General features: G+C 40.5%; 1 protein-coding gene across 10 annotated transcripts in view; it reads right to left on the bottom strand.

The window, feature by feature from the left end:
- The window catches only part of Tanc1 (tetratricopeptide repeat, ankyrin repeat and coiled-coil containing 1), a 232,318-nt gene that overhangs the window by 113,992 nt on the left and 102,480 nt on the right, over positions 1-15,846 (bottom strand). For all 10 annotated transcript variants that reach the window (XM_013518767.1, XM_013518762.1, XM_013518760.1 and 7 more), the window contains one exon: positions 5,025-5,222. In XM_013518767.1, the coding sequence (XP_013374221.1) occupies positions 5,025-5,222 (198 nt within the window). The remainder of the gene's footprint in view (positions 1-5,024; positions 5,223-15,846) is intronic.

Here is a 15,846-nt window from a genome sequence, read left to right on the forward strand (position 1 = left end):
CTGACAAAGCACCTACAAGTACCATCCATTTAGATGGTTCCCAGAAGATGTTAACTTAAAAAAAAGAATGCTAGAGGGATCAATCAATACTGCTTTTCTGAAAAGCAACTGGGCAATACAAATCCAGTCCATTTCACTCAATGGTCCTACTGCTGGGAATCTTGAAGAGCTATCAAGAGTTGTACATAAAACTAGTGGACCAAAGTATTCCTATCAAGAGTTCTGGAGATGGGTTGGTCAACAAAGTGAACATACTTACTATTAAACTCTATGCTTAAAAAATGGTTAAGATGGTAAATCTTACCCATGTTTCACCACAATTAATTTAAAATTTACACCAGAAATTTAACAGCAAAAATAAAACATCTTGGTTCATGCTACAATGTTTTAACTTGAAAAACAATCTAAATATCCAACAACTGGAAATTAATTTTTAAATAAATTATAGAATATGAAAACAACAGACAATAAATATCTTCAAGCAAACAGAAAATTGCTCATGATGCAATATGAAATGGAAAAAAGCAGAGCACAAAAGGGTTACATCATATGGTCTCAGGTTTCAGTACAGTAGATTGTTAAAAATAGACTAGAAAAAATATATCAAAATGCTGGCAGTAATCCTCTCTCAATGACTGGATTTCCAAATTTTCTACAAGAAATACTCTTGCAGGGTTGGGAAGAGGCAGTGCCTTGGCAGACATTAACTCACTATCCAAGAATCAGACAGATAGGATGACTGGCACTTTACAGCCTGTCCATGTGAGGTTTTTCCCCTCAGAGAAACAGGCAGCAAGAGGGGTTTTCTTGTTTGTCTGTGACTGAGTTTAGCTATATAGACCAGGCTGGTCTTGAACTCTCTATCCTCATGCCTTAGCTCCTAAGTGCTGCAATTAAAGGTTTGTACCACCATGCCTGGCTAACTGGGGTTTTCAAAACTGCTACATCAGCTATGTCAACTGTGAGCCGGAACTAGAACTAGGAAGAGGTGGATATGCCTGGCACTCTCTAGTCTCTCCACACAAGCCAATATAAAGAGAAGAGCGAGATGCTGTGATGATCTCTTCTCCTGGATGTGTGCAATCAGAAGTGTTTAGTCTGGCAATATCTGCGTACACATGAGATACCAAGGGATGAGACTCCAGCCCAAACATGAAATTTAAGTTTCATATATGTCTTACATACATAGCCTGAAGGAAATTTTATACAGTATTTTTAGAGTAACTATGTTTTAACTATGATCCCTTGCATGACATCAGGTGTGAAATTTTCCACTTGAGACATCACATCAGTGCTTAAGAAATTCCAGGTTATGGAGAATTTCAGGTTTTCACACTACGGATGTTCAACCTTTATCATTCAGTTGTCACCATTTTTTGTTGTACCCATCTCTGTATTTCAAAAGGCTACTTCTCATTCATGCACGACTTTTTTGATTGTTTCATAATGGGCCCACAGTGACCCAGGAAAAACAATATAAATATAAAATAACTAATGCTATTACTAATAAATAAACCACAGGAAATAAGCTTTTCTTGTCTCTGGAAGGCAAAAGAATACATTACAAATATTAATGAAGTCTTAATCCAAAAGGCTTGCAACAGCCACAGAGCTACTTTAATGGATGTGGTCCTTGTTTGCACAACCAGAAAATGGATTTTCCATTTACAAAACATTTTTCAAATACTCAGAAAACAGAATCTTCCAACCAGCAGTGGGGAAAAAATACATACAAATGGAGGAAGGTGGCATAAGTAGAAATAAAAATAACTCTTGATGTAAAGTAAAATGTATGAAAATCATGTAAAATGCAGGGTCACATTAATGCAAGGTTAATGGCGTTATCTCTTGCCCAGATGTCCAAGATCCAGGACCTAATCACCAATTATATCAAAAGAACTTTCCACTGTAAAGGAGTTTATAGCATTTGACCCTTGCTTGGATAAGTTTCAAGCTCTTGACAGTTTCTTGATTAGCAACAATTAGTGAAGAGTTTCTACCCAAACAAGTAAAACGGGTTTGGTGGGTTTTTAAAATCACCTTCTTAAATAGAAGAGAAAGGGGTCTAATTTTTTATATCAGAATAAAACTCATGGGTACTTACTTTCAAAGGTGGGTCTGAAAGATAGGACCTGAAGCATGGCCCACTGTGGTAGAGGGGGTAGGGGACTTAGAAGGGACTCAAAGCCTTCTTGGAGCTGCAGTCACACTGTATTTATTGTATGATTAGTAGCACAGTGCTAGCTTCTAAAATAGATGGATATTTTTAAATTCAATGCACTTTCGCAGCCATATGTCAATTTTTTTTCTTTAAACAGGCAGGTATAATGTTAGGGCTCTAGATATTTTCCAACAATATGGCTTACGCAGAAATTTTCTACAGTTAAAAGACAGTAGAAAAAATACTGTTCATCATTTACTGTATTCTGAGTCAGTGTCATTTTTAAACAAGCACATTTGCTCTTAACTTTTCTTTTTAAATTAAAATTATCAAGATAATGAAGCCAAATCATCACTGTAAGACACTAATCTGGGACACCAATTTGAGCAGCACACATGAACTGCTCTGTTAGAGATACAGATGCTTAGTTTATTTCATTACCATTTGCATCAAAAACATCTAAGATGGAAGATACTTTCTTCAATCCAATAAAGGTTGAATGATACAGAACCACTACATCCTTCTATTCATAAGCCCAAAGAATTTAGCAGAAAATTCACTTCTAGAGAGAAAAACTTCAGGTTATTTTCTCACAACCAAAAATATCTAATATTGATCCAGAAGCATAAGGAGATAAGCCTCGGGATTTCTCTGCCCACATTCCTGAAGCCACCATGAAACCCTTCTGCACAGCCACTCTTCCCAGGCTTGCCAAGCCATTCACTGCTATCCAAAAATCCCACAAAATCGGAGTCTGAATTTGTTATTAATAATGAAATTATGTCTGAAATGTAGTACTCCCTGGAGTTTCTCAGGTGTTTCCATGTCCTGAAGCTCAAACAATGTCAATTTATTTGCAGTAGCACAGATAGCAGGCAAGTCTATGCAAAATGTCAAATCTCAGCCCATGGCATTGCCTTTAACTGAGGTCCCTTAAGGTTAAAGGGAGGTTCTCAGAATTCTCTATTTTACATAGATAAGGTATACTTAATAAGACATCCTGCCTGTCCTGTGCCATCAGATACAGAAAGCACGTACGTACTATCAAAGAATAAACTGTTCAGTGATACTTGGGAAAGCACAGCAACTTACACTTCATTCAGGTGTAGACGCTGGGACCACTACAATATAATTTTGCAGCTGGGGAGAAAGATTAGGCTCAACTCTGAATAAAGCATGACCAAAGGGCAATTTACAGCCAGGGAGCAAGCTGGGGGTCAGTAAATGAAAAATTACAAAGAGGAAACCTCAGGAGTAGAGGGCAGGGGGACTTTGGCTAAATAGGATTCTGTTAAATACAGGCCAAGGTGACCAGGCATCAGCTGGGGGATGGTGGAAGATGAGGAAACTGGTCAGATTTGGAAAGAAGGGGGTTCTTGCTAAAGTGACTTAGTAGGTGTCTTTGCTGAAAGTGGATTTTAGAAGGGAATGCACAGATGGGCCTGGGAGAAGGCTCAGGAGTATGTCTAAAGTTTGGCAGTGAAAAGGGGCAAATGATTTAGCTGATAACAAAAGAAAAGGTAAGATGCTGTGCATAGTTTTTAGAGAATAGGGTAACCTCGCAAGACAGGCAGTGTGGGAACTAAAATTTAAAGGGAGAAAAGACATCTGACATAGAGATATAGCAGTGGGGAGGGCAAAGGGGGAAGCAAGGACATTCCAGGAATTTCCCCATATACTGATAAACAGGGCAAATTCCTTGGCACAGGAAATCACTTCATACCAAAAAGGTTTCCAAGTTCCAGCTAATGACCGGACTGTAAACAATGTTGTCCAAAATAAGAAAAGTCTAGAACAATAAAAGATTTTGGACACTCACACAAAATTCATAGCACCATTTCTAAAATTCAAAGCCTTAAGGTTTGCCTTAATTTTATTCCCACATAAACCTTAAACACCCACTTAATGATTTGGAACTAATGTATGTCATTTCAAGAAATATAAATATTTAAGAAAACAGAAACTAATTAATTTCACAGCCTCAGGGCAAATTTTAGATGAATTTTGAATATGTTTACATGTAGTTGAGAAGAATCTTTGCATTGGCACATGATCAATAAAGCCTCCAATTTTCGTGCCTTTTGTAAGCAAATAAGCAACAAATCTAAAAGAATATCAAAGAACTATTATGATTCCAGGCATGAGCATTTGAAAGAGGCTTTCCTCATATCCAAATTATAACCTCTCGAAGTTAAGTACACAACTAGTCAGTGAGTCCCTGGCCCCACCTCTTTACAAGTCTGAGTTTTCACAAGCAATTACATTTTATAGCTGTTCAAACACTGGGCGATGTAATCAAGTAAAATATATCAGGACATGTTTGGTAGTAATGAACACAAATGACCCTCACCTACATCTAAACCCTTAAACATACCTCATGAGAGTCTAGTCCACAGTGCTTCTTAATTCATCAGTAAGAAACCAACAAAACTAACGGTACCAATAACAAGCAAGAATTACAAGAACAAATAACAAGACTTTGAATCTTTATAAAAGTGGAGCCTGAGCAATCAAAACAATATATATAAAAGATAAACTACAGAAATAAGTGTATTTAAAAACTGTACTTTTAAAAGAAATTTCTGCTTGTCACTGTGGCTCATACCTGTAATCCTAGCATCTGGGAGGCTGAGGCAAGAAAATCACATATTCAAGGCCAGCCTGGGTTACACAGCAAGGCTAAGCCAGCCTGGACTGTATACTAACATCCTGTCTCAAAAAACAAAACAGATTCCTTCTTTCAAATATTGTAACAAAGAAAAAAAATAACTCCCTGGAAGATTTCTTACAGGCATTCATTTTGCTGAATTTCAACACATACATTAAGACAGCTCATGTGGATACCACTGTGTTGCTTGTTTACCTGGGGATTTTTTGTTTGATCTTGATTGCAGCAAATTAGACTGTCGAGGCAGCAAGGGTGATGAAGGCAGAGACATCGAGACACCTTTGGCCAAGCTCACCCGATAGGTATCCTCTGTTACAGGAAGACTGCTCACAGGAGAGTCACTGCCATGACCAGGGGGCAGGACTGAAGAAGTCTCTAGAACGAAGTCACTTCCTGGAGTGGAAAGATAATACCTTAGGCCATACCATCCATTACAGACTGATGTAAACTTATTTCCTGGGAACTATATTCTTAGGAGATTCCCATATATTTGATATATTGAATTTCTCTCAAATGGTTTTACCCCATTGCTCTTAAATTTTTTGTTGTTGTTGTTCTGTGTGAGAAAAATTCAAGCTGTACTACTCAAGCATCAATGAATTCTGCCCTTGATCCCTTTCTGCACTACCCAATTGGTCTGGTTTCCTCCACAGCAATGGGTCCAGAAAGTCTTGGATCTGAGATTAGACCAAAAGTAAGTATAAATGAACCACAAGAAGCTTTGAATTCAGCTAAAGTAAGGGGGAGGATTATTTGCTTTTTGTGGGTACCAGTGGAACAGATTCTAAGCCAAGAGCTGCTCCAGAACTCCCAGACCTCCTACTGCTCCTCTCCAACAAGGGAGGGTCTGGCCAAGCTCCTCCCCAGCACTATTCCTCCATTTTCCCATGCCGTCTACTTCATATGCTCCATAAAACGTGGCCAACCAGCCCCAAACCATCACTGAGCAGATTTCCTGGGTACTTAACCCCTAAATGACCTTGGGGACAAAATGCTTACTATTATGAAATTAAATATTCTAGAGTAGGCAGATTCTCCAAAAATAGAGAAGATGCAATTACAGTGTAGAAAGAAGAGAGCATCTTGGCTGGGACCAGCCACCCCCTCCAACACAGAAAATCCTCAAGTACTCAGATAACATGCTTTCCTCCTACAGCTCCTTCCCTGAATCACATTCCCTCAGTTTGTACGAAAATGCAACTGAGGAAGTATACAGAAAGGTAAATCATCATCCTGCAGATTATAAAGCACCTTTAAGCTCTAAATTATAGACAGTAGAATTGGAAAGATATGCGTGAAGTTTTCTACAAGGAAAACCAGTCTGATAAACACCATGTAAATGGTCCTTGCCAGGTCTTCCTCACTTCAAAAATTCAAGTATGAGCTCTAGGGGGGAAAAGAAAAGCTATCTAGGCAGGTGGGAACACATTTTTTTTCAGATCTCTGTGCACATGGCTCAAAAGGGAACGTGACTCAAACCTATCAAGTTCCAAACTACATCACTGTGCTTCTCTGTGTGTTAGGAGTCATGGAGAAGTACAGTCACCACCATCACAGACTTGGGGTAGGGGGTGAGACATGCTCATGCCTCACTTTCAAAGGCAACTCACAATCAGCATAGCTGTGGTCTGCAATGGACAAGCTGGCAAAGTCAGAAAGGTAATTTCAGTTTTATCTGGGCCAAATATGCTTTAAGGGGTTTAGACAGATTTGGGAAACTAAAGATTTATCAGCAATTGCCCAAATGTGTGGCTTTTGAATAAACAGCCTAAATTATTAGAAAACCTTCAGTGGATTACAGAAATAAGGGCATTCATGGCAAATGCCCAAGATAGAGTTCAATCCCCAAGGGAGGGAAGCAGACAGAGTTAGCATAGTATATGTGGATACAAATCCACTCCCCGCCCCTGCTTTCTGGACCTCTATAATCTTCCCCCACTCTGTAAGACACCACTGTCACCAACTCCCAGGACCACAGGCGCCAGCCTGAGGTTTTGCTGACACTACCAGTGCATGAAGTTTTTTGACTGCCTGCTTTGACTGGCAATGAAACACATCTCCAGGCAGAGCTGGGGCTACACCATCCTGCCAATTCCCACTGGTGCTGGAGAAGAGACACCTGAGAACAGAAGGACAGGTCTTTTCTCTGGTCCAATACCTTGTTCTCATGACCACTCCCTCCAATGACCTGGCTCTCATGCAAAGAACACAGACAGAAGTGGTCATGGTAGCACATACACACTTATAATCCCAACTACTTGAGGCCAAGCTAGCAAGACTCTGTTTCAAAAAAAAAAAAAAAATGCCAGCTGGTGCTATACTTGCAAGAACAGAGTCCAGATAACCCAATTCACGGATGCTTAAACAAGAAACACTAGAGGACAGATAAGAATTTGGAGAGCTGAGGCACAGCATACAGCCCTAGGGGTTACACAACAAGATGTGGGGGGGACCTCCAAGAGTGGCACTGGTTTTCCATGTGTTTGAAGAGAGCTACATTGCTGTTCTATTATCTAAGTCACAGACCTGGGTTATCAAATGACTATAGGATGGTCTGACACGCCACAAGGCACTGTCCCCTACCTATTCAGAAGAATTTCTGACCTATATGTAATTAAAAACTCAGACTTTATGTCCCTTAATTTGGATGAAAACACAAAAGAAGGGAGAAGGCACATATAACACCACCAGAAATTTAAAATGTAAAGCCTCTTACTGACAAATGTTTCTTTTCTCACTTAGACTTCTCCAATAGAAGAGAAATTAGAGTTTGAAGGGTAAAGATTTAAAACATTTCCTAATTACAGATTCTGCCCATAAACTTTGTTTATATCAAGCAAAGGAAATATTTTCATTAACTACAGATCTGGTGGGGATGCGTTTCCAAAGCATGCTGCAGCCATGAGGACCTTCAGCCTTTGGAGCAGCTGGTCTCCGGCACTTTAAGTTTATGCAGATTGCAATAAAAATGAGACTTAGAGATGGAATTTGGGGAAAGGGGTTCCTATTTCAAGTTAATTTTGCCATTTCACTCTTATATCTGTCCCAAACATGCCATCCTGTTTGGTTTTCCAGAAACAATTAAACTTCCAGCTTCCTTGTATTGGAAAGGCACAAAGCAGTGAGTTTTAGGGATGACGGGGAGACACAAAGCAAAGTGGTGACCCAGCAGCTCAGAAGCTGGATACAGCACTCTGGAGCATGCAGCTTTAACTTTAACTGTGCAGGACAAGAAATTAAGGTTAAGGAAAGCCCAGAGCATCTCTTGATGCCAGAGACAGAAAATGAAAATCTCTTAAGGGCATCCACAGGAACAATATGACACTGGTTCTGGGCAACATGACACCAGAAATTCTCCAGTTGATTTAACATTCCTCTGAAGATGCTGAAAGAGGTTTAAGGGGAATTAAAGATGTTTCACTGCAACAACCAGCATGGCTTGCACATTTCTTTCAGCCTTGAATAGATGCTGTTTTCTTTTAACTGTGATCTATTTTATTCTCCACCTCAATTAAATGATGGGAAGCACACTTCAATCACTCTTCCTGTTGCTGCAGCAGAAATACCCAGGCTAGCAGGACAATGAATCCTCACCAGGATATGAAAACCATGCTATCAATGGCCACCGATTCACCAGGCCTCCTCCTGCTTACAGGCGGCGTTTCCCATGGAGCATTTACACACCACAGACAGCCATATCTACCCCAATGTGTTTTCACCTGAGAGTACCCTGTCTAATCCCATCATGTCACAGATAACAACCTGGGGCCTAGTGATTAACCACACAGAACGGGGGCCAGAAACTCCCCGCAACCAGCTGCCTAGGTTCCAGCATACTAATAGTCCTTCCATTTAAGAACTTTGGGGAAAACAGATACCCAAATCATACACATTCTAAATGTGTTAAATATAAAAGGGGTAAATGCATTTTTGCCTTAATAGTAAATATTTTAGGCTTTGCAAATTATATACAGTATTATTCATTCAAACACACACATGTGCATGTACATGGGTACAAGTAGACTTTTATAAGATACTGCATGTATGTAATAAATAAAAATTTTAAAAGAAGGTCCACAAAAGGAGGGTAAGACTCAAAAGTACGGTTTGCAAAGATAATAGAACCAAAGAGAATAAAACCATCTAATAAGACATTTTAAATTGGCAGAAATAGTTTCAATAAAGGAACTGTATGTTACCCTTTATTTTCAGTATTACAGACTATGAAAAAGGATTTAAACTCACAACAGAAGGAAACATGAATCTGAGAGATGAATGTTTAAAGGTGGTCATGCAGAATGGCGAAGTCCAACATTACAGATTAAAGTACATGGAGTGCAGGATTAGGGAAGGCTTTTTAAAATGAGGGCAACGAAGGCAGGAACATGAAAGTAAAAGCCTATTTCAGAAAGTGTAGACCTGAGAAAGGCAAGGGTGAGCTCAGACATTCAGGTAAATAGGTCTGCAAGGCAGGAAATAAGATTTCCATTTACTGTGCCATTGAAGTGGCTTGAGAAGGCGGGGGGTAGAAGCTTAGAATAGAAAGAGAAGGATGTTCTGTTTATCCAGCTCCAGAAAACGGGACTTGTGCAATACATTTAACTAGGGCAGCAAATGCACTACAGCTCTTTTGTGCAGTCCCTGCCTCTGCTCCCACTAATGTTTCTTAAACATATTTTCCATCATAAGGTTTTACAATCACACAATTCATTTATTTACAGAAACCTAGAAAATTGGAAAAGATTCCTTCCACAAGTGCTTGCATCATTTGAACCCTGCAGAAGGCTCTCTCTGCAACTAAAAGCACTTTATAGCCTTTTGTGTCTTAAGGGAACTCCTAGTATCGAGGCATAGCTCCTGACCATTTATGTGGATGTTCAAAAAGAAAGTTAAAAGAAATGTGTCCAAGTAAACAATCTTCAAAACCATATTCACACAGTCATGAATAATTCTCAAATAATACCATTAAAAGTGGAGAAAGCAGTGGTCCCCCAGGGGAGGGACAGCATATCCTTTTGTCTTCAGAAATCCACCAAGTGGGTTCTAAACAGAGATCAGTAAATACAGTCCTCATACTCCGAGTTATAGTGTCAAATGTATAAAAATGCTTTAACCTGCAACAGATGAATAAACAGACTGGCATTTCCTCTCTAATTGTCCAAGTTTTTCCATTAAGCCATGACTCCATGCAAAAGTTTGTGGTGTTTTAAAAATACATGACTTCAGGAAAAACCCACCCCCAAATCCCACAGAAGTATACTTTGAAATAAATGATTTTTCAGATCTGCTAGGACAGGGTATCAGGTACACTTTATACATTCCCTCATTTAATCTTCCCAACCACCCCCACATAGCGGGTACTCTTACCATCCCTGTTCTCAGATGAGGAGACTTATGGTCAGAAAAGATCAACTATCATGCCTGAGGATACCAGCAAATGTCAGAGCTGAATTTGAATCCAAATAGACTGAAGTCCATTTTCTCAGCATTACTCTCCTTCAAGAAGGCTACTGAGTTATGCTTTCAACATTACGTCACTTTGTATACTTAACAGAAAAACCCAAAAATAGTGTATGTAGGTCTACATGTAGTACTGGGCCACCATGAAAAGAAACCTGTTCCTTCATCTATTTTCCCATCCCATGCTAGCTGGTTAATTAGTTCTACAGCATTCCTAGAACACTCCACGAGGGAAAGCACCTAAGCCCAGGGATCATCAATTTTCTTTCAGTCACACCTTATGCTACTCCCATACAAATGAAGTGGATCTGAGATACAGGTGTTTGGTCATCAAGCACCTTAAATGGTTTCTTCTCTTTTCATGCAGTATGGTTTGTTTGTTCATTAATTCTTAGTGTTTGGGCTTGCTGCTTTGGTGGCACAGCATGGATGCACCCAGTGTGACTGTCACCATGGAGAGTGACAAGTCTAGTCTCTCTTTCTGGCCCAGATGCAGAATCAAATAGCGAGTCAGCTATGGTTGAAAGCAACAGGTAGGGTTCACCTTATATAGGTGTGGAACTTAGCATTCTATTTCATCAGCAAAATACAGCTGTTACCCAAAATACAGATGGGTCTTGTGGATTCTGTGGCTCTGCCAGGCCTGGCACCCTGACACCTGATCAAAGAAGCAGATCCCAGCCCCTTCACACCAAAGGAAGCCCGAGCCCTGTCCAGGATATTGCCTTACAGTTGAGTTACAGCTGAGGCAATGGTTTTCAGAGCTCACCTAGTGATTCTCATGTGCAGCTGGGATTGAGAACCAGTCAAGAAGATGGTCAAAACATCTGAAATGTTTGCGTTCCTGTCACAAGACAAAGGAAGAGAAACTTCAGAGAATCCTTGATCATGTAGGTGATTAAAATTAAAGATCCCATTATTCAAGATGTACATTCCTAGAGTGTGTATGTGTATATGTATGTGTACATATGTGTAAACACACTGTGTATTTATATTTGTAAACATACTTGTTCACAAAGGACACACAGAACAGCAGTAGTGACTACTGCTGAGAATGGGAACTGTCCAACTGAGGGGGGCTGACCCTTGTATACGGTTGACATTTTCTGTAGGTACCTTTTCTGTAAGTGTTTATATTCATACTCTTCAGGACTGAACCATGTGTAGATCTGAAGAGCTTTAGGTTAAATGGGCCACCTGCTAAGGCCTAACTTGGTGAAATGAAGCTCCATTCCACAAAGCATGTGCTCAAAGACAAGTGTGTATGTTTGCCACTCAGAGGTGAGCTGATGCACACTGACTGCAGAGGACAGAGGAATGGAAGAACAGAGTGTCCTGTTCTGAAGATCAGAGTGGGCAGCACTCACGCTTCATCACTGATGGGCTGGTTCTTCTTTAGGTTCCCTGCACTGCCCCTCCCTCAGGTCCTGGGCATCCTATGCTGTCCATGGCAGAGTATGGGCACACATGCCACTGCACACTCACGTGGGGACACTAGGCAAGTATCAGGGAAGGACAGGCATGGAATTGAAGTGGTGGGGCTAAGAAAGAGAGTTGAGTCTATAAAGGAAAATAATGAAGCAGAAGAGGACAGGGAATACAGAAGTCAAGGGAAGGGGGTTAGAGCCACTGGGGGCATGGGAAGTGGGGCACAGGTGGCTAAAGCATGACTTCCTGTTTGTGTTTAAAAGTACCCATGGCAACCAGTCCTAGCAAAGGCCCTCCCAATAGCCTGGTAAAATATCTATAACTGCAAAGTAAAAGATAAAAATTTACAAGCACAAAAACTACCAAAAAATAACAGACTGCCAGAGAATAAATCCTAATAATTTTAAGGAAACCAAAGGAGCATTCTTTGTTCTTGAAATAAGCAATAGTGGCTCCACCACACTGAGTCTGTGAAACAGCAGAGGCTCGGAGGACAATGGATCCCACACCTCCAAATCCAGACACTAAAATCGCGGCTGACTAGAGCTGATGAGATTCTTTCTTCTGATAAGTCTCCCTTAAAATCATCAATGGAGGAACAGGGAAAATACACAGCTTATCAGCAAAAGGAAGGAGAAAATCTTCAAGACAGAACAAAACTCAGTGAAACACAGGATGGCCTGCCCTCCATACACTTTGGCGTTGCTTTTCTGATTACTTAATCTATGCTACAGACTAAGAGCAATTAACGCTACAGAAAATCCAGTCAATGATAAAGTCAATAAACTTGGGAAGGTATTCCCAAGAGAAAGGGTAAGCATCTTAAGATGTGAGAAAAGATTATTGATATAGAAAACCAAAGGTGTTTCTGAGATTAAATATGGGCAAGAAAAAGTAATTAAAACACAGCAAAAACAAAAGCTGTTTTTTTGGAAATGAGAAATGCACACACAAAGGACTCACCCTGCTCTAGGCTATCTCCCTAAAGGGAGACCTACATCTACACTCAACTCCTAAAACTTTAAATTAAAAGTTTAAGAAAAGATTATGACAAAGATCCAAATACTTTTAAAAATAGGATACAAGTAAATAGTACTTTTAATAGGATATGAAACCAACCTATTTTCATTCAGCCCACCTGGCCCAGACTCGTCCTTGTCCCGCAGGCACTAAGTATCCATATCCAGGTGTTAGATATGGCCCAGGGTCTTTCCTATTGTTCTCACATTGTTCTCACGCTGAAGTTCTGGACCTGCTACACCTATAAGACACTTAAAACAAAATTCACTGAGCCTGTGGTTTTTCCTCCAACTTTCCTCCCTTCAACCCCTAATCTCAAACAATTAGTGCTTTTATTAACACTGAATTTTCTCAACAACAACCCAGATATACCCTCTTCATTTATAATAATATAGAGAGCTCCATTCTCTCGAGAACATTCATGGGGGGGTGACATGAGAAATGCTAACAGGACCACAGTGTGCACATCTCACATATGTGTCAATGGCATCCCAGAACCAAGTAACACAGCCTGGAACTGCTAGTGCCCACTGGTATCTAATTCCTTAAGCCAGTGATGGTGAGCTTTCAGAGTTTTCAATGATACAAACAGCCTGCTGCCTTAAGCTGTTCTCCACAGCCATTACTACATGCCTAGTATCAAATTACTGCCAGCGCTCATTTATCTTGGAACTTTACAGAAAGTGGGTGCCCAAGTTTTAACTGTAAATGCATGCCCACTGAGTGTACCTACCCTTAAAATGATGACTAAACAGTTATTAATGCCCTATTCTGTGTGCCACACACCTTACTAACCACTGTATATACTTTATTTATTTGTCTTACTCCTTTTGAAGTAGTTGTTGTCACTGGCCCTTTGTTATACAGATGAGGAAACTAAGGCATGGGGAGGTTAAGTAAATTGTCCAGGTGGCCGGTTCAGATCCGAACCTCAGCAGTCTGACTCGAGTCAGAACTTTTAACCCCTGTTGTTCTAGACAGCGGATCCGCTAGCCAGTGCACACTGAATACACAGCAGTATTTGTGCTTAAGAAATTCTGACTGTTGCCCACAGATAATTTAGCAAGTCATGTCTCTTTGAATGATAATCATCAGGAACATTCTGTCATATTGGACATGCTGACATTTTGGGGGTGGAAACATAAGTGGAGGGAAAAAGACTTTTAGAACAATACCATAACCAGTACACCACCCCCTCAGTAACCACTCAAATCCAAACTCTGGCAGTACCATCAGCAAAGCTGTCTGCCAGCAGGCCTCCTTACAAGAGAAAAGGAGACAATAAAAGGAAACCGCTACCATTTCTCTTATTTCAACTCCTTACAAGGAAAATGAGATCTATAAACATTTTTGGAAAAAAAATGGCTCCAAGTGTCTAGGAAGCAAGTCGTTTCTTCCCCACAGAATTACATTCAAAAATGCAACACAACCAACCAGAAATAAAACAACAACAGGCTAAATCAACTGTGCATGTGGCTCTTTACCAAGGTCCTTTTAAGACTTGTATTGAGGGTAACACAAAGAAGGAGATGACTGCATTTCCTGTACTTTATTTGTATGTGTCTTCTGTATCATATTTGCCATATCCCTGCTCTACCATCACCACACACACACAAAAATCACTGCACAGTTTTCAAAACAGCAGCCTCAATGACATGTCTGGTAAAATATCCTAGCAACAATGTCAATATTGTCTCACTGACGCTAACCATATTAACATTCCACTCTAATCATGATTTCTCAAATACAAAATGGAATGCGAGTTATTCATCTCATTCATTGTTTGCGCATCTCTGGGAAAAGAGCCCTCTAACATCATGTAAATTAAACATTAAAATTATATTCACTGGTGATGTCTTCTTAAGCAGTCAACGTGCAAGTGTAAGTGTGCAAGTGAGCAAATGCTGACAAGGACTGCACAAACACAGAACCAAATAAACTACTAACAAACTACTTTGATCAATTCCTATTCTTGCTGTTTCTGTAATGCAGTCCTTTCACCTACCTGATTGTTTATGTGGTTCAAGTTCATCTCTACAGGACTGGCAAGGACAGGGCTTACTAGATAATGGGGAATCTGCCTCCCCCAAGTTTTCAGAATCACATACACATGCATTTGCATGGCTGGCTGGGATGTGTCCCCACAGTGACAAAAGAAAATACAGTATACTGGCAGTTCCAAAATCTAGCCACTCAAAAATCACTCCACACACACATACATCCACACTACAATGCCTGGGTCCCACCTATGATGAGTGATTGACAGAGGTCTACCAGAAAATGAGTCACCAACATCTAGGTGAAGAACCAGCCAGGCTTAAGAACCAGTGCAGGACACAATTACACTAGAACCAACTCTTGCCGGGCAAGGTGAACACTGAACTATGTGTGTGCACCTCTGAGTGCACACACTTCTTCCTGGCAGACACAGAGGCTCCTGGCTTCAGATCCACACACTTGGGCCTCATATCCCTGCTCTCTTCTGTCTCCCCTCAGATCCGCACCCTACCAGACTGTGCACTGCACCTGTCCCTGCAGCACCCTGCTAAGGACATGCCTACTACCAGCACTCCTCCCTCCATCTGCACCAGATGGAATGGCCAGCCTCGTGTCTGCCACACAGACAAGTGAGCTAAGGAAACAAAAATACCCAAGATACAATCATTTGCTACTCTAAAGGAGTGCCAAGGGGTTGAAAAGCAAAGAGCCAGAAGAGTATAGAAATTACCATAAATTATAACATGAGCAAATAATTTTAAAATGCTTACTATGAGGGCTGGGGATATAGCTCAGAGGCAGAGCGCCTGCCTGCCAAGCACAAGGTCCTGAGTTTGATTCTCGGTACAAAAAGAAAATGCTTACTATGACCCAGGAACTGTTCTAAGCACCGTAACCCACTTAATTTTGTCAAGACTCAGTAACCCGGAGGAAATAGTGATCCCATTATAATATCTTGTTTTGGTTTGTTTTTTGATACAGGGTCTGGCTGTGTAGACCAGGCCTGGCCTTGAACTCACAGTAATCCTCCTGCCTCAGCCTCCTGAGGGCTATGGGATTACAGGTGTATGCCACCACACCCAGCTTCATGATCATTTTCATCTTGGAGAAA

The sequence above is a fragment of the Chinchilla lanigera genome, unplaced genomic scaffold (assembly GCF_000276665.1).
Source record: "Chinchilla lanigera isolate Chin_1 unplaced genomic scaffold, ChiLan1.0 scaffold00048, whole genome shotgun sequence".
Taxonomy (NCBI): Eukaryota; Metazoa; Chordata; class Mammalia; order Rodentia; family Chinchillidae; genus Chinchilla; species Chinchilla lanigera.